General features: G+C 48.2%; 1 protein-coding gene across 1 annotated transcript in view; it reads right to left on the minus strand.

Moving 5' to 3' along the window:
• The window catches only part of ABCA3 (ATP binding cassette subfamily A member 3), a 633557-nt gene that overhangs the window by 19019 nt on the left and 590698 nt on the right, over positions 1–23840 (minus strand). Inside the window, exon 24 of the mRNA XM_078663005.1 lies at positions 13512–13684. Within this exon, the coding sequence (XP_078519131.1) occupies positions 13512–13684 (173 nt within the window). The remainder of the gene's footprint in view (positions 1–13511; positions 13685–23840) is intronic.

The following is a 23840-nucleotide window of genomic DNA, read 5'->3' on the forward strand; positions in this document are numbered from 1 at the left end:
TCCAAGAACCAAAATAAAAAGGTCTGTATGGGACAGTGACCACAATCCTAGAGTTGTGGTCTACAACAATATCCTAAGCCGATGCTTTATACCAATAAAGGATCACTGTAACTAGGTATGTGTTAATAGGGCACCAGTCTAAACCCTGAACTCCGTAAACACCGCAGTCAGACAAAGTGAGAAGTTGGAGTACAGGAGAGTAGTAGAGAAGTCGAGGGAAGTCGAGATTGGAGTGCAGAGGAGCTTCAATGACTGAAGATTGGTTTCTAAAATTGAGTTGCTTTACTTCATTAATTGTCAAAATAACAAATGTTTGAATTGTATGATTTACTTTTTGACCAATAATTTTAAAAATTTCAATTAAAGTAGCCAGATATTGTGTTATGGTAAGAAGAAATTTTCTACTTAACTCATGCACCAACTTTCCTTTCATCCTTGTTTTTATTTAAATTATCAAATAGAATCCTCCAATTCATTGTAAAAAAAAAGACAAATTAGGTTTTCAAGGGGAAATTGCATGACTAAAGATCAATGTTAAATACATTCTTAGACTATCCAGCTATTGTGAACATGTGTCAAATACCATATGAGAAGCATCTCAATGTCTTGATCAATGTGCAGTACCAAGTAATTTCTTCTCCTTCAGTCTTGGCAGGTCTAGCACCAGCTTCTTGGTATTAACACTGTTTTATGCCATCAATGTTCTATTTAAGCCATAAAGTCATCAGCTCAACTACTACACTCAAGAAAACCTAAAGAATGCTGCAGCTATCAGCCCGCAAGACCCTAGTAGCAGCACATGGGAGCAAACAATGTTTATCCCAAAAAGGTACAAGTGTGACCGCAACCCCATACCAACCAGTCCCTCCACAGACAATTTCCACTTGCTCAGAGCATGGCAAACTTTTTTTCACTGGCATGACAAAAAACTGCCTGGTAAAGAATGCGGCATCACTGCGTCTAAGCAGTTATTCCTCATTCTGGAGATAGCTGATATTTGGTGTGTAAATACTGTCCTCTAGTATCCCCACATCCAACTCCTAATGACAGCCAATGTCTGTTATTGCAACCTTTATTATCAAGAATTTATTGTGACTTGCGATTGTCATCTACAATAGATCACTTTGAATGGGTAAAGGGATATCCCAAATATAAAGAGCATGGGTATCAATCGAGTGCCATGGTGCTAAACTGATCTGGTTATCTCAACCCTAAGTTAGAGTAAATTCTAGTGATATAGCCACAATCTGTAGAATATGTATGGTGTGTCATTAACCCACATGGAACAGTTAGGGACTACAGGCACAGTTTCTACACATTTGACAAAATTCTCAAGTATATTAAAAAAAAAGTATGTTAATATCTACAGTATCCAGTTTCTTTATTCTCTGACAGCACCCCTAGTACGTCTGATAACAAAGGCTTTTCATTTGGAATCACACAGAAGAGTAACTTTGGGGATCTGCTACTATATTACCCCGTTGTCATGCTCATCTCATACAACCCTTCACCAGAGAGGTAGCAACCTCTAATATAGGTGTACGTTTATTTAAAACAAAGACACCTGCATATTTAATTTTCATTCTATTGTCTTGTCTTCTGGAAAGGTAAGTCCTCCTGAAATACTTTTTTTCCCAGTTAATTACTTGGGATAGAAAATGTTTTCCAAGAATGAATACATCTCTAAAGTGTCCAACAGAACACTGGACTTTGAATTGATCACTGCAATCTACTGAATTTGAGCAATCTTAGGTAGCACTACTAGACCGTACAAACACCATGGCACTTGACCCAATATAACTTACATTTCAGGCATTTAGACAGAAATGAGATTATATGTCAGGACTTGAAGCGAGGATTATGCTCAAACTTTCTTTTATTCCTTTCCAGCAGCAGAATCAAGCGAGGATTATGCTAAAACTTTCTTTTATTCCTTTCCAGTAGCTTCAACAAGTAAGACAAAAAACGACCTTTCCCAAAATGTACAAAGTAAAGGTCAACATCAAGTCCACAAATAGGCAGTACAGGACATCCACAAAGGCGGGCTCCCCTTGGAAGACTTCCTCTTTCTTTTCCTGCTCCCAACAGTTAAGTGCTATCTTATTTCTTCTCATGCTCTGAGATTTTTAATATTTGAATATTGCTTACTTGATAATTGCTAGTGTTATTATATTTATGCCTTGTTGTCTGCTAGCCTCTGTGCGTCGAGTAGCCTCACTGCGGGTTTACTCTGGGGCAGCAGGAGCATTTCTCATCGCTCCGTTCACAGCATCCCTCTAAACGTTTTGTGCGGTGCGCAATGGTGTGGACTAGAGAGAACGAGTGAAGCGTCTTGCTGGTCTGTGAAGGGAGCACTGCTGTAAGTTTCAGCAACGAGTGCTCTGACATGAAGCGCCCCACGGTATCAGCTACGCTTGAGGAGCCTGGAGCCATACGCCTGTCGAGTACAGGTCAGTACTTAAATATTTGCTCAGCCTGATGCCCGCTCACACATGGGTCTGTATTGTATCGGAACACCGAGACGGTGAAATTGAGGACTTCACTCTTGGCTGACCAGGGCAGGCCTAAGCATTCCTGACACCCGTGCAAAGCAGGGTGAGTCGTCACAGGGCAAAGGCCCTTTGTTTCTCACGCTCGGCGCACCCAAATCCCCAACTATCGATTTGCTAAAATATAAGCCTCAGGCTGCAAAAACACACGTGCGTCCAGTGCGATTATAGTAATTATTTTTCACTGTGAGTGCAAGCCTCAGGCTGCCAAAAGCATCTAACCCTGGGTCGAAGCCTTTTGAATTACTGGCTCTAAGCCTTTTTCATTTGTGGTCTTTGCCCTAGGCTTATTAGCCATACCCCTTGCTATCATGGAGGATGAATATACAGAGGAAGAATCAATGCAAGTCCTGCCACTGGATGATGAGTTTTACGAATCTGTAGATGCTTCCATTCACCAGGCAGTAGCGGCGGCCATCCGGCGCTTTGATTGGCACATTAGGTAAGTGGCCTTGTTACAGGGATTCTGCTCAGACACAGAACTGTGCACAGAGACCCAGGACCTCAATGAATTATGGTGGACCAAAAAACTCACCTCAGTACCTAGAAACCCTAACCGACTAGCATCAGTGTCACATTAGCTCTTCGTCCTATAGCAAAGTAACCAATGATTAGACAACCCAGAACATGTGACTTAGGTTATACTCAGGAATGGTGGGAATCAAGAACACACTTTAGTTTGTTAGTCTCATACCAGTCCACAACATGGGTAAAAAAGTGACACAGTAAAGTTTAAAATATTTATTTTTAAAAGTGTGCTCTAAGATGCAGTATTTTTGTGAGCATAAGCAGGTATATCATTAAAAATAATACAAGCATCATTGTTACAGTTCCATAAAACACAAAAGGGAAAATCATATGATAATGATGGTGGGAACAGGTTCTATAGTGCCTTGTATGCCACCCCCCTAGCTAGGAACTATGTTTTATAAAATATAGGAGGTCTCTTAGGCTTGTGTGGGGGACCCCATACCTCTAAGATCAGCAGGAGTGTATCACATCAGGATCTGCAAAAGCTCTCTGTTTCTCTGGAAAGGGAATTCTTCCAAGTGTGTATAATCATGTATGCAGTGCCATATTAAAGGCGCCAGAATTCCAGTTAACTGCACCTGCGTGTATGTTGTGGCTAAGTGTGAGCCGACCAGCCCTAACAACAGCTAAACATTGTTATGATAACCTTGGAGGCTTCAGAACTCACTGTGCAGACTAAGGTCGCGATGTAAGTCTAGGGATGTTGAAAACAAGCCCTTCTCATGTGAAGATATTCACAAATTCAAAACTTGCAATAACAGCTACCTGCAGTGTCGTGTGCAAAAGCGACAACATGGCGTTTAAACTTCTAATAAGCTTATGCTAACATAACAATGTGCGCAAGCAGATGTCTGCCCTCACTACAGCCTACGCTTGCCAGAATTCCCAGTCCCTCCCAGCACTTACGACTCCCATCAAGCACACCCATAAGTGCAAGCGAGACCCGGGAATAGACTTGGGGGACTTTGAGCATCTGAAAAAGGCTTTCCTATACTGGCCAGATGCAGGAGTGCATGACACCCTGTTAGACGTGGCTGATGTATCCCCCTCCACCCCACAAGGCCTTGAAGCAGAGTTGGCTGAGTCCCTAGGGTACTCAAATGATGAAGCTGGCCCGTCCAGGCCATAGAGTCCCACCCTGGTCTCCGAGGACTCCGAGGACCTGTTACACCCAGCTCCACAGATTGGGCCCCTTCCAATAAAGTCTCTAAGTTTGTAGGAGGATACATATGGAAATCTCAGGAAAAGGAGGTTAGAGCATGTCTCCGGGCAGAATTCCTTTGCACCGCCCTACCGGGTAAGGTGGTGGTAACTTGGGAATTCGACCCAAGAATGGCCACTTTCCTCCAAAAATATATTAGGGACCCAAAAAAGGACATTGATTGTTCCTGGAAGTCTTGCCAGGATAAACTGTTGGATATCGCTGTCCTTATTACAAAGATCCTGGAACAGGCTGAAGAGGCCATGGCATTTGGCACCCCTTTTCTCCAGAGCGAATCTCTTATTGGGTACTGAGAACTGTAATTTTTCTCAGAAATGCTAATTGCGCTCTCTCAATCGAGAAGCGTTGCTCCCTTCTCTTGAAGATGGACCCCAAATTGGGAGACTTGGCTTCCCCCCAGGCTGGAGCGGTAGGTCAGGGCGGGCTCTTCAGGGACACATTTATCAAGGAGCTAAGCAAATTCATGGCCACGCTTACCTCCTTGGATAAGGAACAGGCCTCAATAAGGAAGATCTTTCACCCTTGAATTTTTGTTGGGGCCAGACATGGCAGAGGGCACTCGGCCGGCTAGTTCTTCACCCAAGGCCCTCAGAGAGGATCCAGAAAGTTCCAAGACACATCAAAGCAGGGAGAATTCTTCCAGACATGAAGGGACAATCGCGCCCGCGATGGAAGAATAACTTCAGACGCATGGGTCCTCCAGACAATTAAGGGTTTTCATTTAGAGTTCTACGGGTCCCTGATCGAAGAACACCAATCTCGTCCACTGGTTTTTGCAGAAGACCAAGTCACCTTGATAGATCAGGAGGTGGGAGACTAGCTGCAAAAAGGCACGATTGTCCACTTTTGCCTCCATGCAAGGGGTTTCCTCTGCAACGTTTTCCTAGTGGACAAGACGGATGGTGGCCAACGTCCGGTAAAAAATCTCAGGGATTTCAACCAGTGGGTAGTTTACCGCCATTTCAAGATGAAGGGAATCCATCTTCTGTGGGATCTCCTGCAGCCCAACTGGATGGTGCGCTTGGACTTAAAAGATTCATACCTGGCAGTATACATTTTTGTCCTGCATCACAGTTTCTTGCAGTTCACATGCATTTCCAGATGTACGAGTTCACCACCCTTACTTTTGGTCCGTCCTCTGCTCCCTGGTGTTTCACCAAGGTCATCAAACTGGTGGTGGAGACCTTAGCTAGACGACCTCCTGCTTTTGCATCAGTGTCCATTGAAACTGTCACAGCAGTTACAAATGGCGGATGATCCACTGCAGGGTTTAAATTTTGTGATCAATGGCAAGAAATCCTTCCTGGTACCGTCCAAGTAGACGACCTTCCTGGGATTCGTCATGGACTCGGTAAAGTGGACGTTGAACCTTCCTTCTCGGAAAGTGACCAAAATTCACAAGGAACTGAAACGGATGCTGACACGTTCCACTACTTCGTTAAGACAGGTGGCTTGAATGGTAGGCCATCTATCGTCATCAATATAGGCGATCTTCCCGGGGACGCTCCATTATAGAGCCTTGCAGTGCCTCAAAGTCTTCCATCTTCAGCCTGGGTTACAATACTCAGATCAGATACCCCTAACAGAAGAGGTGAAAGTGGAAATGAGATGGTGGCTGGACCATATGGAGGCATGGAACAGGCGGGACATCTCTGGCTATAGACCTGGATAGAATCCAATGCCAGCAAGTCCGGCTGGGGGACTCAATGTGGAGACTCCTATACCGGTGAAAAATGATAAGCAGACGGGTGTCACCTTCATATCAACTGCCTAGTGTGGATGGTGGGGTCCTTTGCCATTCAGTGCTTGATGAAGGACAAGGTTTTATGCAGCTTCCCTCCGAAGGTGGACAACGTTTCGGCAGTATGCAATATATAAACCATCTTGGAGGGACCAGATCCAAGGTCTTGGTGGATCTAGCCAAGGACATTTGGACCTTCTGCCTATAGCACAAAATTTTGGTGACAGCAGAATACCTCCCAGGAGCCTCCAAAGTGATAGCAGATTGGTGCTCCAGGATGTGGTCGGACATAAGTTTGTGGCAACTGCATCCCCCGCTCTTCCAGAGGTTAAACACCGTCTTGGGACCCTTCTCGGCAGAACTTTCTGTGTCACGGCTGGATCATCAGCTTCCCAGATTATTCAGGGGGAAGCCAGACCCTCTAGCTTTGGCGACAGATTCCTTCCTACAGGATTAGTCCCGGGAGAACGGGTGTGTTTTCCAACTGTTTTCAATGATAATGAGACTCACAGAGCATGCCACTAGACAGAAGGCAAATGTAATGGTGATCACCCCTTTTTGGAGGTCGCAAGTGTGGTTTCCAGTTCTTCTGGAACTTTCATGGGATTCTCCAAACCTTCTACCTATCAGACTATTCTGCGGAATACCCAAGGCAATCCCCATCCTCTGGTCTTGTAAGGTCGCATTGCTCTCATGGCATGACAGATTTCAGGCATTGTTGGAGAATCCCAAGCCCACTGAACGAAGCAGAAGAATTATTGGCAGCAGCATGGGCTGACAGTATGAACAAATGTTATAGATCGGCATGGGTCAGATGGGTTATTGGTGTGTACAAAACAACCAGGATCCCATGGGGTGCAAAGTGGTTGCCATCATGAACTTCTTAGCCTCTTTGGCGCCTCAAGAGTTGGCACATCGGACTGTCAACTCCTATAGATCGGCGATTTCGGCTGGACATTTACCAATTCAAGGTGCTCCTGGTAAGCATCAGTTGATTTGCAAATCGATGCGGGGGATTCGCTTGAAGTTTCCCCCACAGCCCAGATATTCGACCTTGTGGGACACTAACAAGGTTCTTTGTTTATTCCGCTCTTGGCAACCCAATAAATATCTGTCTCACAGGCAGTTGTTGGAGAAACTAGCTATGTTATTGTGTCATGTAATGTTGGAGGGCGTCTGTAGTATGAGCTCTGAATATTTCAGGAAGGGTATTTACCCCACAAGGGGTAACCTTCCATATTGTTCGCAGGACTAAGTCCAACTCCAAGGTGGTGTCCTATCTGGCCTTTGACAAGTCTCAAAAGTTATGTGTGTTCCGTTGTCTTAAGGAGTACGAGAGCACGACAGATGAGCTTCATCCTCTTTGGGAACATCCGTAGTTGATCACTCTCAGGATGCCTTTCAAAGTGACACTCTTCTCAACATAGCCCGCTGGATTAGGTGGATCTTGCAAGAAGCAGGCATTGACGTCTCGCAATTTGACGCCCATTCCAGTTAGAGGTGCGATGGCCTCAAAAGCTTTCGCCCTTGGCACTCGTCTTTAAGACATTATAAACGCAGCAGACTGGTCCGCACACTAAGTTCAAAATATTCTATTTTAAACCAGCTGCTGAAAGGCATCATTGGTGGAAGACACTCTTTGAACAAGCAAAATCCTCGCCTCCGGTCTGGACATAGAATGAAAAAAATCCTAGTAATCATGAAGGAAAGTTTCAATACTATTAAAACCACGGAGGTGAGGATTATTCCAACACAAGGTTCCTAAGATCCTTGTCCCAACCCTGGAAAGTTGCTTATTAAGGACTGGGTTTACTCCACTCAGTCGTATAGGGTAAGCATCTCTTGTTTTCTCGAATAATGTTGTGATGACACTGGTGCATTTCTTTTGTTTATATTCTGGTAGAGTTTCATCTTTCTTTAGAATATTCTGGCTTGTTGATGTGTGAGTAGTCTGATACACCTGTGCTTCTAGTTTGCACTCGATTGACCGCATTCAGGTTCATTTGTTCGCCCTCTGGCTTCTTTCAGGACCTGATCATTCCAAAACAGAGTAATGGAAATTCATTAATTATATGGTCACTCAAGAAAGAGGAAGTCTTCCAAGGGAAGCCCGCCTTTGGGAATGTCATGGACTGCCTATTGGTGGACTATGGTAAACACACATTACAACGCATTTTTTACAACGCACTACCATTACAACGGAACTTTTACAACGCAAATACTATTACAACGCATTTATTTACAACGCATGTTTTTACAACGCAGGTACTTTTACAACGCATACCATTACAACGTAAGTATAGGTAAGTATATAATTATATTTAAAATGTTATATGTTAGGTTTTTTTTAAAGGGGTATTTTTAGGGTTCAGGGTCATTTTTGGGTTTTTGGGTAAAGGGGTATTTTTAGGGTTTAGGGTCAGTTTTGGGTTTTTGGGTAAAGGGGTATTTTTAGGGTTCAGGGTCAGTTTTGGGTTTTTGGGTAAAGGGGTATTTTTAGGGTTCAGGGTCAGTTTTGGGTTTTTGGGTAAAGGGGTATTTTTAGGGTTCAGGGTCAGTTTTCAGTTTTTGGGTAAAGGGGTATTTTTAGGGTTCAGGGTCAGTTTTCAGTTTTTGGGTAAAGGGGTATTTTTAGGGTTCAGGGTCAGTTTTCAGTTTTTGGGTAAAGGGGTATTTTTAGGGTTCAGGGTCAGTTTTCAGTTTTTGGGTAAAGGGGTATTTTTAGGGTTCAGGGTCAGTTTTCAGTTTTTGGGTAAAGGGGTATTTTTTGGGTTTAGGGTCAGTTTTCAGTTTTTGGGTAAAGGGGTATTTTTAGGGTTCAGGGTCAGTTTTCAGTTTTTGGGTAAAGGGATATTTTTAGGGTATAGGGTCAGTTTTCAGTTTTTGGGTAAAGGGGTATTTTTAGGGTTCAGGGTCAGTTTTCAGTTTTTGGGTAAAGGGGTATTTTTAGGGTTTAGGGTCAGTTTTCAGTTTTTGGGTAAAGGGGTATTTTTTGGGTTCAAGGTCAGTTTTGGGTTTTTGGGTAAAGGGGTATTTTTAGGGTTCAGGGTCAGTTTTGGGAATTTTAGATAAAGGGGTACAAGAAAAAAATAAAATAAAAATAAATATAAATTAAATTAATTAAATAAAATTAAATTAAATTAAATACAATTACATTAAATAAAAATAATTTAAAATAATATACAATTAAAAAAATTATATATACTTACCAATACTTACGTTGTAATGGTATGCGTTGTAAAGGTACCTGCGTTGTAAAAAAATGCGTTGTAAATACATGCGTTGTAATAGTATTTGCGTTGTAAAAGTCCCGTTGTAACGGTAGGCGTTGTAAAAGTATGCGTTTTAACGTCATATATCCGTGGACTATATGTTGACCTTTACTGTGTGCATTATGGGAATGATAGTTTGTTGCCTTACTTGTTGAAGCTGCTGGAAAGAATAAAAGAAAGTTTGAGCATAAACCTCTCCTCTGTGTCCTTAATAGAAGTGAAGCTTTTCTTCATGATTACTAGGAAATGTTTCATTTTGGTTACAACACTGATTGCTTCTTTGTTGTGAACCCATTTTTCACGAAGCCAAAGGAAATGATTTCTGCACTGAATTCTGACCGGAAGTTGCTATGCTGTCTTCAGACCCCTTCAACAGAGGTTGGGCTAATATCATTACATTTTCAATGGAAGGTTATTCAGTTATATGAATTGTGTTAACTCTTATGGTAAGGATTATTCAAGACAGAAGAATTAGTATGCAGATATTTTGGGTGATCTTGAAAGCGTCACAGAACTATGTCAGAATTGTGTAGCATAAAACAATCTTCCTGGTTTCCAAAAATAAATGTTCCTATGTAAGAAACAGGGGTTTTGTTGCAGTACCCCCTCATTTTTTGTTTGGTGTTTAATGAAACTTTGACTGAAGTGTATTGGGTTCCTGCTAACCAGGCCCCCAGTATCAGTGTTCTTTCCCTCAAAACTGTACAACAGTTCCTCCCAATTGGAAAAACCTTTAGCACCCTCTCTAAGACTCTAGTAAATGGTACCACTCGTACCTAGGGCCTGAGGTGCTAAAGAGGGTCCCTAAGGACAGCAACACAAATTGTGCCACCACAAGCGATCTCTCCCCAAGCACATTACAGGCTGTGTGTCTTGCAGCAGACAAAAGGGAAAACACAACATGTCACAAATCCATGTGTGCCATGTCTCCTAACACTGCATATATTATTTGTAAGTCACCCCTACAGCAGGCCTGACAACCCTAAGGCAGGGTGTTAAATAGTACATGTGAGGGCATACCTGCAAGAACAGCTATATATATATGCCCCAGTGCTAATCCTTTATATTACTGCCAGTACAAGTGACCGGAGAAGCCATTTTAAAACATGTGCTGGACACTGGAGAAAATGAGTTCCCCAGCTACATGATGGCTTCACTGAAAATAGGAATGTTTGGTATCAAACATTTCGATTGGTAAACCCACACTGATGCCATTACTGGATTTTACCAATACATGCACCCAGAGGGCACCTTAGATGTGCCCCCGGAAAACCTCTGGTGTCTTTGCTGACTGGTTTCTGCCAGCCTGCTACGTGAGACACTGTTCTGACCTCCTAGGGTGAGAGCTTTTCGTTCTCAGGAGACCCAGAACAAAAGCATGTTTTGGAAGAGGGTGTAACACCCCCTCCCACAAGATTCTGAATAGCCAGCTTGAGCTGGCAAGCTTTAAGGAGGTGCTGCCTTTGGAATGGGAATCTGGCTCCCGCTCACAGGAGAAGCCAACCACCTCTCCCTTTTTTCCAGGACCTCCTTGGCACCTGGACAGGTGGGAAAATTAGATAGTCAGGTAGGCGTACCACCTCCAGGCTAGTACCACCCCTAAGATGAGCTACCGTGAGGTGGACACGATTTTTCAGAAGTAGCTATCTTTGTAATGGCATACTTAGGAATTCTGGGACAGGGTTATGCGCACTTCCCACAGGAAGTGGCCATGAAGGGGTGTAGTGACCAAAAGAATCAGTAGCTCATTGAGTACTACCCTACACTCCACTTATGTCCCTAAATTCAGTATTTAGGGGAACCCCTGGCACCAGAACAACAGATCCTGTTGACCTAAGAAGAGAGAGGACACCGAAGAGCCGCAAAAGCAGAGAGGAGAAAAGATGTAGCTGACCTGGTACCAACCATGCCAGCCTGTCTGCATCTCTTGTCGAAAACTGTGCCAAATTCAACTCCTCCTGCAGCTGTTGACTTCAGAAACATGGAAAGACTGCCTGCCTTTGAAGATGGCTCCAGACCTCCTTAGAACAGTGGATCTGTTCTGAAGAAACTCCACAAGAGAAGACTCTGAGGCCTCCTGAACAGTCAAACCCAGAAACCTGAAGCCACCACTGTACCAGTCACCTCCGGCCCGAGTTGAAGAGGGCCAACAGTGCCAACAAGGTTCCCCAGCCCTCAAAAGCTAGAAGTCATCTTGGTTTCACCCCTCCTGGACTCCCAGACGTTGCCTGGAGCCTCTGCACATGACCCCCTCGACCGCAACTGCTCTAAGTAAGGAAAACCCTGATGCCGCTGTACCCGTTCCTCCTGGACTTTGAGAAAGAGGACCAACAGCATCCTCCCCCACCCCCATCCCCAAGCATGGCATGGCTCGAGTCCACTTGCTGGTTCAGCCCGACTGGCTTCCAATCCAGAGCTTGCAGTCTCTTTTTACAGTGACTGATCCCCAATGAAACGCATTGGGCTCCCGATGCCAATTTGCAACCTGCACCTGGCTGCCCTAATGCCGCTGGTGGTGTACTCCTGTTGCTGCCTTGAACTTTGCCCACCACTGATCTTAACTCCTGGAGATTGGTCTTGTATGTTGATGTCCTTTATCTGTTTGCAGAACTTGTTCTTCCTTCATATCATTGCAAAACTTTGTGTCCACTTTTTAAAGTGAAATGTACTAACATGAACGATTTTTCTCTAATACCTAAATATATATATTGGTACTTGGTATTTTTATATACTGGTGTGGATCTTCTTGAGTAATGTTTGTCATTTATTAATCATTGTGTGCATTTGTCTTGCACTCCTCTTTGTTAAGCCTAAGGCTACTCGACCACACTACCCCCTACTGGGCAATTTGGGATTGTATAGCAAGCCCCTGTCCACTCATAAGGGAACTCCTGGACTCTTTACAAGGTATAACAGGTTCTTGATATATCACATAAAGAGCCAGCTTCCTACAGCGTATATAAACTCTCAGGCGGAAAAAGAAAACAAAACAGGAGGTTTGCTAAAGACTCAATTTCTATTGTATTATGTGAGTGGAGAAAATGAACAGAGAGGTGAGACGCAGAGAACCTTAAGATGCATGTGGGGGGATAGTGTGTTTTATCCTCAGCTCAAATATTTTGAAAATGCTAAGGAAGTTTTCTTTCCTGTCAAATTGTTGTATGAGGACCCCCTGCCTTAGAGTTAAGAAGGAAGTTTACATATTAAACATAGGGTTGAGCTCATGAAGTATTAAAGGATTTAGCGATAATAAAGTCAGAGTAGCCTCAGACACTGTGGGCCAGTCTTAATCTAAATAGGCGGTCCTTCTATGACAGCGTTCACTCAACTTGTAGAAAGTGCATAGAATGGTATCCCGTTGTACTGGGAAGAAGAAAGCATTTGATTCACATACAAATGGTAGCCATGAACAATCACAGATTTGTGTAAACTACTTTTTTGAAGGGATACCCTGCAAAAGTGGTAGTAATTACAAAAGCAGCAGTTTATTTGATGGCAAGGGTACAGTGACTGCAAGTAGTTCTCTTCCCTCTGTAGGTTGCATAACATGATAGTCAAACTTTCACATGTCCACACAAGCACACATGCACTTGAAGTAAGGCAAGAAACAACAAACTGCAGACAGGGTGATTTAATCAGGATTTGAGTATGGTAACACTTTCTCAGTTTGAGGACACCACCAATTTTTGGGGTCAGATAGACATAATTGAAAGTACTGAACTTAGAAGGGGATCTTGGTGTTCAGGGCGCACACACTAAAAGACAAAGCTCTATCTCTTGCATATGAGTACTATTCAGATTTCTGTGTGTGCATGCATACTTAAAAAGATGGGAGAAGCACCAGCTTCACTTGCATACTAAGGTACTTCACACTTTAAACCATCCTTAAATAAAGAATACAGTTGATGAAAGACTATCTGACTTGCTATAAAATTTAAATCCTTGACCTATGGATTCAAAATCTTCCAAAATAATTGCCAACTTGACCCACAGGATCTGCAATGATACCACCACAAAGGATGCATGTCACATGAACACTACATACCTGTAGTAGCCCCTGTACTGGACCTGCAAATATAGCTGAAAGGCAGAATGCTCTACAACTATTCGCAACTGCATCATCAGCATTCCCTATTTGCATTTGCAGACATCAGACAATTTCCACCCATTCCCACAAATGAAAGGCCCCAGCTCACCCATGTCCTTCTCCCATAGAAACTGCAAGAAACATTCCACAGCCTGTGAAGTATGCTGGTTTCAACGAGGAAGAGAAGCAGAAGGAAGGCTAGGCCTTGTACTGCCATTGATGTCATGTACTGTCCGATGCCCGGAGACTCCCATGCAAAGTATTCCTCCTGGTAGGTAATGTCTAAGTACACAAACAACAACAATCAACAGTTTTGAAGTGTTATTTTTTTTATATCTTTATGTTAGTTGAAAGATGCCACATTTAGAAGGATGAAAACTGAAAATCATTCGGCCCGAAATCCTAGACAGCATTTGTCTGAAATCCTAGACAGTGCCGGCAGATGTGTTCAGCTTGTACTACACAAAGACTATATACAATGTGAACAGTGCAGCACATGCTTTGCATACTGATACAATACATTATCATACAGAAGGTAGCATACACAAGCACATTACTAATTGAACTGTTTCTACATATAACCAACAGGAGACCGTCCTGAAAGAAGAGGGCGTGAGATACACAAAAGATTACACAACACTGCAAGCCCCGCTTACATAAACACATTTAATATGGTCAACAGCACTGCATGCTTCGCTCACACAAGACAAGTACAGCAATTTTATAAATTGCACACAAAAGTAAAGACCCACCACAAATGTGCAAGGTTCTAAAGGAGGGTGTTTTGAAAATGCCTTTATGCGTCTGCTTTGTCCTTTGTGTCATATGCAGAAATTGGTTCTTCGGCTACAGACATCTAAGAAGCAGAAGTCTTTTTCTCTCTTCTTTGAGCCACATACACTCCATATAGATGGGCCACCTTGTGTTTAGAATTATTATCGACACAAAGACCCTCTGTTGGTGTTAGCTGCAAAGGACAGGTGCCAAATAACTTCGCTTGTAAGTAAACTTCACACTCATGCTCTTGTTCTGGGTCACACTTTATGGCCTGTTTATCTTGTAAGTTCTTCTGTAACTGCATTCAGGTGAATCGGGCCATCTGACCAACTCATGCTACCCAAGTATAAGCGCAAAAACAACAGTTGATGGACAGAATGCAGAACAATGTCATACATTCACCCCAGTACACCCGACATCGCCATCGCCATCCCAGAGGGCTACAAGATCACCCGGAGGGACCACACTGCCAACCAGATGGGAGGAGGCATCGCCGTCATCCACAGGAACACCATCCGCATCACGACCAGCACCGACGACACCCTAACGACCGCCGAACACCTGCACTTCCAGATCCACACCGACCCGAAGACAACCCTCAGAGGCACCCTGATCTACCGACCCCCGGGACCACGCACACAATTCAGCGAGGACATCGCCGACTTCGTCAGCCCGCATGCCCTCCCCTCCACTGACTACATCCTCCTGGGGGACCTCAACTTCCACCTGGAGAACAACAACGACCGCAACACCACCACCCTGCTCGACAACCTCGCCAACCTCGGACTCAAGCAGCTGGTGTCCACCCCCACCCACCTCGCCGGACACACACTCGACGCCGTCTTCTCATCCAGCAAAGACATCGCCTTCAGCCACGCCACAGAACTCCACTGGACGGACCACAGCTGTGTCCACTTCACCTTCAAAAGAACGACGATCCACCACCACCAACAACAAGTGGCCCGTAGAAGCTGGAACAAGATCACTGCCGACCAGCTCGCCGCTTCTCTGAGACAGCACCCTCCTGCCAGCTCAGCGAACGCCAGCCAGGCCGCCGACAACCTCTCGATGTGGATCAGCAACTGCGCGGACGAACTCGCCCCTCTGAGGACCCCGCCCAGCAGACCCGGCAGTAAGAAAGCCCCATGGTTCACCGACGAACTCAAGAGCTCCAAGAAGAACTGCCGAGCCCTCGAGAAAGTCTGGAGAAGGGAACCAACACCGGACAACATGACCACCCTCAAGCTCGCCACCCGGAAGCACCACCAACTGATCCGCGCCGCCAAGAAAACTGCATTCAAGGACCGGCTGGACAACAACGCACACAACTGCAAGGAACTCTTCAACATCGTGAAAGAGCTCTCCAACCCCAACGCCGGAAACAACGACATCACCCCATCGCAAGACCTCTGCAACTCCCTCGCCTCCTACTTCCACAACAAGATCACGGACATACACAACAGCTTCAGCACTCAACCGACGCACCCCACGGACGCACCAACGCCCCCCACCACCACCCTCCGCGCCTGGACCCCGATCAGCACCGAAGACACCGTCCGCACGATGAACTCCATCCACTCCGGATCCCCGACCGACCCCTGCCCTCACCACGTCTTCAACATGGCCGACGCTGTCATCGCACCCCACCTGCGGGACATCATCAACACCTCCTTCGACACCGCCACCTTCCCCGAGAGCTGGAAGCACGCCGAACTCAGCGCTCTCCTCAAGAAACCCACAGCGGACCCCACCGAACTCAAGAATTACCGCCCCATCTCGCTCCTCCCGTTTCCAGCCAAAGTCATCGAGAAGACCGTCAACAAACAGCTGGCCGCCTTCCTCGAGACGAATGGATCCCTCGACCCCTCACAGTCTGGCTTCCGAGCCAACCACAGCACCGAGACCGCCCTCATCGCTGCCACCGACGACATCCGAGCCCTGATGGACAACGGAGATACAGCGGCCCTCATCCTCCTAGACCTCTCCGCGGCATTCGACACGGTCTGCCACCGCACCCTAGTGCAGCGACACAGCAACGTCGGAATCCAGGATAAGGCACTGGAATGGATCATCTCCTTCCTCGACGGAAGAACACAGAGAGTCCGCCTACCACCGTACAAGTCAGAAGCCACCGAAGTCATCTGCGGCGTCCCTCAAGGATCCTCGCTGAGCCCCACCCTCTTCAACGTCTACATGAGCCCCCTCGCGGCCATCGCACGCCAACACAACCTCAACATAATCTCCTACGCCGACGACACCCAGCTGATCCTCTCCCTGACCAACGACCCCGCCGCCGCCAGAGCCAACCTGCACGAAGGGATGAAAGATGTAGCCGAGTGGATGACGACCAGCCGCCTGAAACTGAACTCAGACAAGACGGAGGTCCTCATCCTGGGCTCCTCGCCCTCCGCCTGGGACGACTCCTGGTGGCCCCCCGCCCTGGGCACCGCACCCAAACCGACGGACCACGCACGCAACCTGGGCTTCATCCTGGACTCCTCCCTCTCCATGACCAGGCAAGTCAACGCCGTCTCCTCGTCGTGCTTCAACATCTTACGCATGCTACGGAAGATCTTCTGGTGGATCCCCACCGAGACCAGGAAGACGGTCACCCAGGCCCTCGTCACCAGCCGACTGGACTACGGCAACGCCCTCTACGCCGGTACCACCGCCAAGCTCCAGAAGAGACTCCAGCGGATCCAGAACGCCTCAGCCAGACTCATCCTCAACATCCCACGAAACAGCCACATCTCCGGACATCTGAGAGACCTGCATTGGCTCCCCGTCAACAAAAGAATCACCTTCCGTCTCCTCACCCACGCACACAAAGCCCTACACGATCAAGGCCCGAGCTACCTCAACAACCGAATCAACTTCTACGCTCCCAAACGCCACCTCCGATCAGCCAGCCACGCCCTCGCCGCCGTCCCCCGCATCCGAAGAGCGACAACAGGAGGAAGGTCCTTCTCCTACCTGGCCGCCAAGACCTGGAACTCCCTCCCGCCCGACCTGCGCCTGACCCAAGACCACCTCTCCTTCAGGAAGAAGCTGAAGACCTGGCTGTTCGAGCAGTAACGGCACTCCCCCCCCCTCCCCCCCCCCCAAGCGCCTTGAGACCCTACGGGTAAGTAGTGCGCTCTATAAATGTCATTGATTGATTGATTGAGTACAGAGATCTGGGCCTAAATCCATCGTTTTTGTGCTCACCATGCCATTCCAGTTTGAACCCAGCCATATGCAAATCAGTCTTGACCCTGTGCCCCATGGGAACAGTCCAGCCCGAACTGCCAAGCCAGGTCCTCCCTGGACTGGAAACAAGCATCCTAGGACCGGTTTCGGGCTTTCAGCCCTCATCAGCCAGGATAGCTTGATTCCTGTGGCATGGAGAGCACGGGACTCACGTCTGAGCATACCCGTACCACTCGGAGTGACAAATGCAAAAACAACAGTTGATGGACTGAATGCAGAACAATGTCACATTCCCCCCAGTACAGAGATCTGGGCCTAAATCCATCGTTTTTTTGCTCACCAAGCCATTCCAGTTTGAACCCAGCCATATGCAAATCAGTCTTGACCCTGTGCCGCAGGGGAACAGTCCAGCCCAAACTGCCAAGCCAGGTCCTCCCTGGACTGGAAACAAGCATCCTAGGACCGGTTTCGGGCTTTCAGCCCTCATCAGCCAGGATAGCTTGATTCCAGTGGCATGTACTGCAGATCTATCATCAGTAAAGGGAGACTGATCTCTTAGTTTCATCTAATTTTCAAAGCTATTGTATGGACCTACATCCCCATTGAAATGTGTATGTCTTCTTTGACAAATTGTACAGAATGTTTCACTGCTGAATTCCTGGTAATACGTCTTCACAGGGGTCACCAGGCCAAGTAATTTTCAATATTAGATCAATGTCCTCAGCAAAAGGCTTGCTGACTTAAGGCTTTGTCATTTACTGTTGCAGAGTGTCTCAAACTGCTTCGATCAAGTGGATGTTCTTAGAGATTGAAGCTGGCAGGATTGAAATGGATTGTGGTTGTTTCCTTGACCGCTTTGAGATTCTATTTGTATTCTGGGGGACTTTAAGGGTGCGATATAGACTCTGTCTTTCAGTTCGATTAGGAAACCCTGGGAACATTTTTGTGCAAAATCATGCTAAAGTACTAGACATTATCTCGAATTAGGTTTTTGGGAATCTGTGCCAACTCAGCTTCTTCATTGTCTGATAGTTCTACTTTAATGTCGGTTTGTGTTGAGCAATTTCAGCACTTTTTCTGCCTAGTAATGCAGCGTTTCTCTCTCAATATTTTTAGTGTCGAAACCAGTAATGAAGACATGCAGACCTGATCTAAGTGATGGCTGTTCTGTAGAGGATACATTTATACATTTGGTGGCCGATTCACAAATGTACAATTACATGTGAGGGAATCTACATTTGTAAATGTGCTCTTACACTTTGTAGTAAATTTACTACTTTTGGCTATTCACCATTTCGGAGCATAACTTTACTATTAAGTGTAGACTTGCATATCTCTACCCCGTGAAACAGAAAGTGGAGCCACATTTTTTAGTGTAAAGTTACCACCACTACGAACTTTTCGTATGTAGGTGGAGTTCTCTGGCACCATGAATGAGATTTCTCCATGGTAAAGTATGGGAACATTTTAAACGTTTATTAATCATTTTAAAAAAGACAAACATTTTAGATTAAATAATATGGTAAATTAATTTAATATTTTAATATTGCATATTTAAATTGAATGTATAACAAGGGGGGCGGTGAGCTTTACATGGCCTAAGCGTGCCAGGATCGCGGCAGAGGGGGCAGGAGGAACCAGATCACGCCCCTTCTCCCTCATGCCCTTAAGCGCATGAGGGGTCCTGCGCAGCGCATGGAGCTTCAGATGGACTCAGCAGAGAGGCTACGAGTTCCAGGATCACTGCAGAGTGAGTAGGCTGAGCCAGATGATGCCCCTTCTCGCTTGTGATCTTAAGCGCATGAGGGGTCCCACAGTGCGGAGAGCTTCAGACGGATTCCTGCAGAGGTACTACGAATCTCAGGATCACTGCCGAGGGAGCAGGCATAGCCAGATCATGCCCCTTTTCCTTCGCACTCTTAAGTAATTGAGGGGTCCTGCAGCGCAAGACATGTCAGGGCCCCGTCCTGGCAATGAACGGGCCAAGGGCAAGCCCATCCATGCCCTTCAGAGCCTCCAAACATTTGTTTTCCGAGTTCTCTCCATACCACAAGTAAGAGTGTTATTTTTTCACTTAGCAATGTTTGTTTGCCTGATACTTCAAATTGGGGCCCTTTTTAAAACCTTATTGTGACCTCCTACTGTGTTTCTGGACTCTTTGGTTGCCTGCCAGTGATCCTTTATTACTGTAGGCTCGATCCACTGCAGTGGCAATTCCTTTGTGACTCATTCATAGTCCTGGGACACAAGAAAGCGCAAGTCGTCTCCGGGGCACTTATTTGACTTCTGCGGATATAACCAACAAGATTATATCAGTAGAAGAACAACTAGGGTTAGGCCCATCCTCTTTTAAACAGTTTGACTACACTTATGAACACAGCACGTCATTTGAAGGGGCTGCTCCTAAAGTTAAGGCTGACTCTAATCCCTCGGAAAAAAAAGTGGCAACATTCCATGGGTCTTCAAAAGGCACAGCTTTGACACCTGATTTTGTTAATGAATTGCGCACTAGACATTTAAATAAGCTTAAAAACGTAATTATTTCTTCCTTTTCTACCTGCAGTGATAGGCTTAGTAAATTCGAAAATGCCCTTGCTAAGCTTGATGTTATTCCCCAGCCCATCGATTTGACTTCTGTAAGGGGCCCATGCCTCATTGTAAATCGGACCCCATCTTTGCAGGGTCCTACAATTCTGAATGCCGGTCGACCGCAAAACACCTTTGCTCATCCAGCAGATCCAATTCATGTTGACCCCGGACCTAAAACATCTATTGCTCACAACACTGGGCTTTGAATAGTTGTTGGAGCGGATACACATGCTTCTTCAAAGCATCTTTGGACTCTACAACCTCCTTCTGAAGGAGTCAATGATGGTGGGAGGTCTATTAATTTAGTCGCAAGAGGGGGAGATAAAGTTCGATAGTTATAAACTTGACTGGCCACTGTGCCCCAAAATTGAAAGAACATATTTGAACCAGTGATGCTGTGGTTGCGCTGAGTGATGCTGTGGTTGCGCTGAGTGATGCTGTGGTGCTGCTGAGTGATGCTGTGGTTGCGCTGAGTGATGCTGTGGTTGCGCTGAGTGGTGTGTGCATCGGTGGAGCTTAGTGGGTGCATTGGTGGAGCTGTGTGGTGGGTGCATTGGTGGAGCTTAGTTGGAGCTGTGTGGTGGGTGCATCTGTGGAGCTGTGTGGTGGGTGCATCGGTGGAGCTTAGTGGGTGCATTGGTGGAGCTGTGTGGTGGGTGCATTGGTGGAGCTAAGTTGGAGCTGTGTGGTGGGTGCATCGGTGGAGCTGTGTGGTGGATGCCTCGGCGGAGCTGTGTGGTGGGTGCATCGGCAGAGCTGTGTGGTGGGTGCTTCGGTGGAGCTATGTGGTGGGTGCTTCGGTGGAGCTGTGTGGTGGGTGCTTCGGTGGAGCTGTGGGGTGGGTGCATCTGTGGAGCTGTGTGGTGGGTGCATCTGTGGAGCTGTGTGGTGGGTGCATCTGTGGAGCTGTGTGGTGGGTGCCTCGGTGGAGCTGTGTGGTGGGTGCATCGGTGGAGCTGTGTGGTGGGTGCCTTGGTGGAGCTGTATGGTGGGTGCCTCGGTGGAGCTGTGTGGTGGGTGCATCGGTGGAGCTGTGTCGGTGGAGCTGTGTGGTGGGTGCATCGGTGGAGCTGTGTGGTGGGTGCATCTGTGGAGCTGTGTGGTGGGTGCATCGGTGGAGCTGTGTGGTGGGTGCATCGGTAGAGCTGTGTGGTGGGTGCCTCGGTGGAGCTGTGTGGTGGGTGCATCGGTGGAGCTGCGTCGGTGGAGCTGTGTGGTGGGTGCATCGGTGGAGCTGGGTGGTGGGTGGAGCTGGGTGGTGGGTGCATCGGTGGAGCTGTGTGGTGGCTGCATCGGTGAAGCTGTGTGGTGGGTGCATCGGTGGAGCTGTGTGGTGGGTGCATCGGTGGAGATGTGTGGTGGGTGCATCGGTGGAGCTGTGTGGTGGGTGCATTGGTGGAGCTGTGTGGTGGGTGCATCGGTGGAGCTGTGTGGTGGGTGCATCGGTGGAGCTGTGTCGGTGTAGCTGTGTGGTGGCTGCATCGGTGGAGCTGGGTGGTGGCTGCATCGGTGGAGCTGTGTCGGTGGAGCTGTGTGGTGGCTGCATCGGTGGAGCTGTGTGGTGGGTGCATCGGTGGAGCCGTGTGGTGGGTGCATCGGTGTAGCTGTGTGGTGGGTGCATCGGTGGAGCTGTGTCGGTGGAGCTGTGTGATGGGTGCATCGGTGGAGCTGGGTGGTGGGTGCATCGGTGGAGCTGTGTCGGTGGAGCTGCGTGGTGGCTGCATCGGTGGAGCTTTGTGGTGGGTGCATCAGTAGAGCTGTGCGGTGGGTGCCTCGGTGGAGCTGTGTGGTGGGTGCCTCGGTGGAGCTATGTGGTGGGTGCATCCGTGCAGCTGTGTCGGTGAAGCTGTGTGGTGGGTGCATCGGAGGAGCTGTGTGGTGGGTGCATCTGTGGAGCTGTGTGGTGGGTGCATCGGTGGAGCTGTGTGGTGGGTGCATCGGTAGAGATGTGTGGTGGGTGCCTCAGTGGAGCTGTGTGGTGGGTGCCTCGGTGGAGCTGTGTGGTGGGTGCCTCGGCGGAGCTGTGTGGTGGGTGCATCGGCAGAGCTGTGTGTTGGGTGCATCGGCAGAGCTGTGTGGTGGGTGCATCGGCAAAGCTGTGTGGTGGGTGCTTCGGTGGAGCTGTGGGGTGGGTGCATCTGTGGAGCTGTGTGGTGGGTGCATCTGTGGAGCTGTGTGGTGGGTGCATCTGTGGAGCTGTGTGGTGGGTGCCTCGGTGGAGCTGTGTGGTGGTTGCATCGGTGGAGCTGTGTGGTGGGTGCCTTGGTGGAGCTGTATGGTGGGTGCCTCGGTGTAGCTGTGTGGTGGGTGCATTGGTGGAGCTGTGTGGTGGCTGCATCGGTGGAGCTGTGTGGTGGGTGCATCGGTGTAGCTGTGTGGTGGGTGCATCGGTGGAGCTGTGTCGGTGGAGCTGTGTGATGGGTGCATCGGTGGATCTGGGTGCATCGGTGGAGCTGTGTGGTGGGTGCATCGGTGGAGCTGTGCGGTGGGTGCATCGGTAGAGCTGTGCGGTGGGTGCCTCGGTGGAGCTGTGTGGTGGGTGCCTCGGTGGAGCTGTGTGGTGGGTGCATCGGTGGAGCTGTGTCGGTGGAGCTGTGTGGTGGGTGCATCGGTGGAGCTGTGTGGTGGGTGCATCTGTGGAGCTGTGTCGGTGGAGCTGTGTGGTGGGTGCATCGGTAGAGCTGTGTGGTGGGTGCCTCGGTGGAGCTGTGTGGTGGGTGCCTCGGTGGAGCTCTGTAGTGGGTGCATCGGTGAAGCTGTGTGGTGGGTGCATCGGTGGAGCTTAGTGGGTGCATTGGTGGAGCTGTGTGGTGGGTGCATTGGTGGAGCTTAGTTGGAGCATCGGTGGAGCTGTGTGGTGGGTGCATCGGTGGAGCTGTGTGGTGGGTGCATCAGTGGAGCTGTGTGGTGGGTGCATCGGTGGAGCTGTGTCGGTGGAGCTGTGTGGTGGGTGCATCGGTGGAGCTGTGTGGTGGGTGCCTCGGTGGAGCTCTGTGGTGGGTGCATCGGTGAAGCTGTTTGGTGGGTGCATCGGTGGAGCTTAGTGGGTGCATTGGTGGAGCTGTGTGGTGGGTGCATTGGTGGAGCTAAGTTGGAGCATCGGTGGAGCTGTGTGATGGGTGCATCGGTGGAGCTGTGTGGTGGGTGCATCAGTGGAGCTGTGTGGTGGGTGCATCGGTGGAGCTGTGTCGGTGGAGCTGTGTGGTGGGTGCATCGGTGGAGCTGGGTGCATCGGTGGAGCTGTGTAGGTGGAGCTGTGTGGTGGGTGCATCGGTGGAGCTGGGTGGTGGGTGCATCAGTGGAGCTGTGTGGTGGGTGCATCGGTGGAGCTGTGTGGTGGGTGCATCGGTGGAGCTTAGTGGGTGCATTGGTGGAGCTGTGTGGTGGGTGCATCGGTGGACCTTAGTTGGTGCATCGCTGGAGCTGTGTGGTGGGTGCATCGGTAGAGCTGTGTGGTGGGTGCATCGGTTGAGCTGTGTGGTGGGTGCCTCGGCGGAGCTGTGTGGTGGGTGCATCGGTGGAGCTGTGTGGTGGGTGCCTCGGTAGAGCTGTGTGGCGGGTGCATAGGTGGAGCTGTGTGGTGGGTGCATCGGTAAAGCTGCGTGGTGGGTGCATCGGTGGAGCTGTGTGGTGGGTGCTTCGGTGGAGCTGTGTGGTGGGTGCATCTGTGGAGCTGTGTGGTGGGTGCCTCTGTGGAGCTGTGTGGTGGGTGCATCTGTTGAGCTGTGTGGTGGGTGCCTCGGTGGAGCTGTGTGTTGGGTGCATAGGTGGAGCTGTGTGGTGGGTGCATAGGTGGAGCTGTGTGGTGGGTGCATCGGTGGAGCTGTGTGGTAGGTGCCTCGGTGGAGCTGTGTGGTGGGTGCCTCGGTGGAGCTGTGTGGTG

The sequence above is a fragment of the Lissotriton helveticus genome, chromosome 10, assembly GCF_964261635.1.
Source record: "Lissotriton helveticus chromosome 10, aLisHel1.1, whole genome shotgun sequence".
Classification (NCBI taxonomy): Eukaryota; Metazoa; Chordata; class Amphibia; order Caudata; family Salamandridae; genus Lissotriton; species Lissotriton helveticus.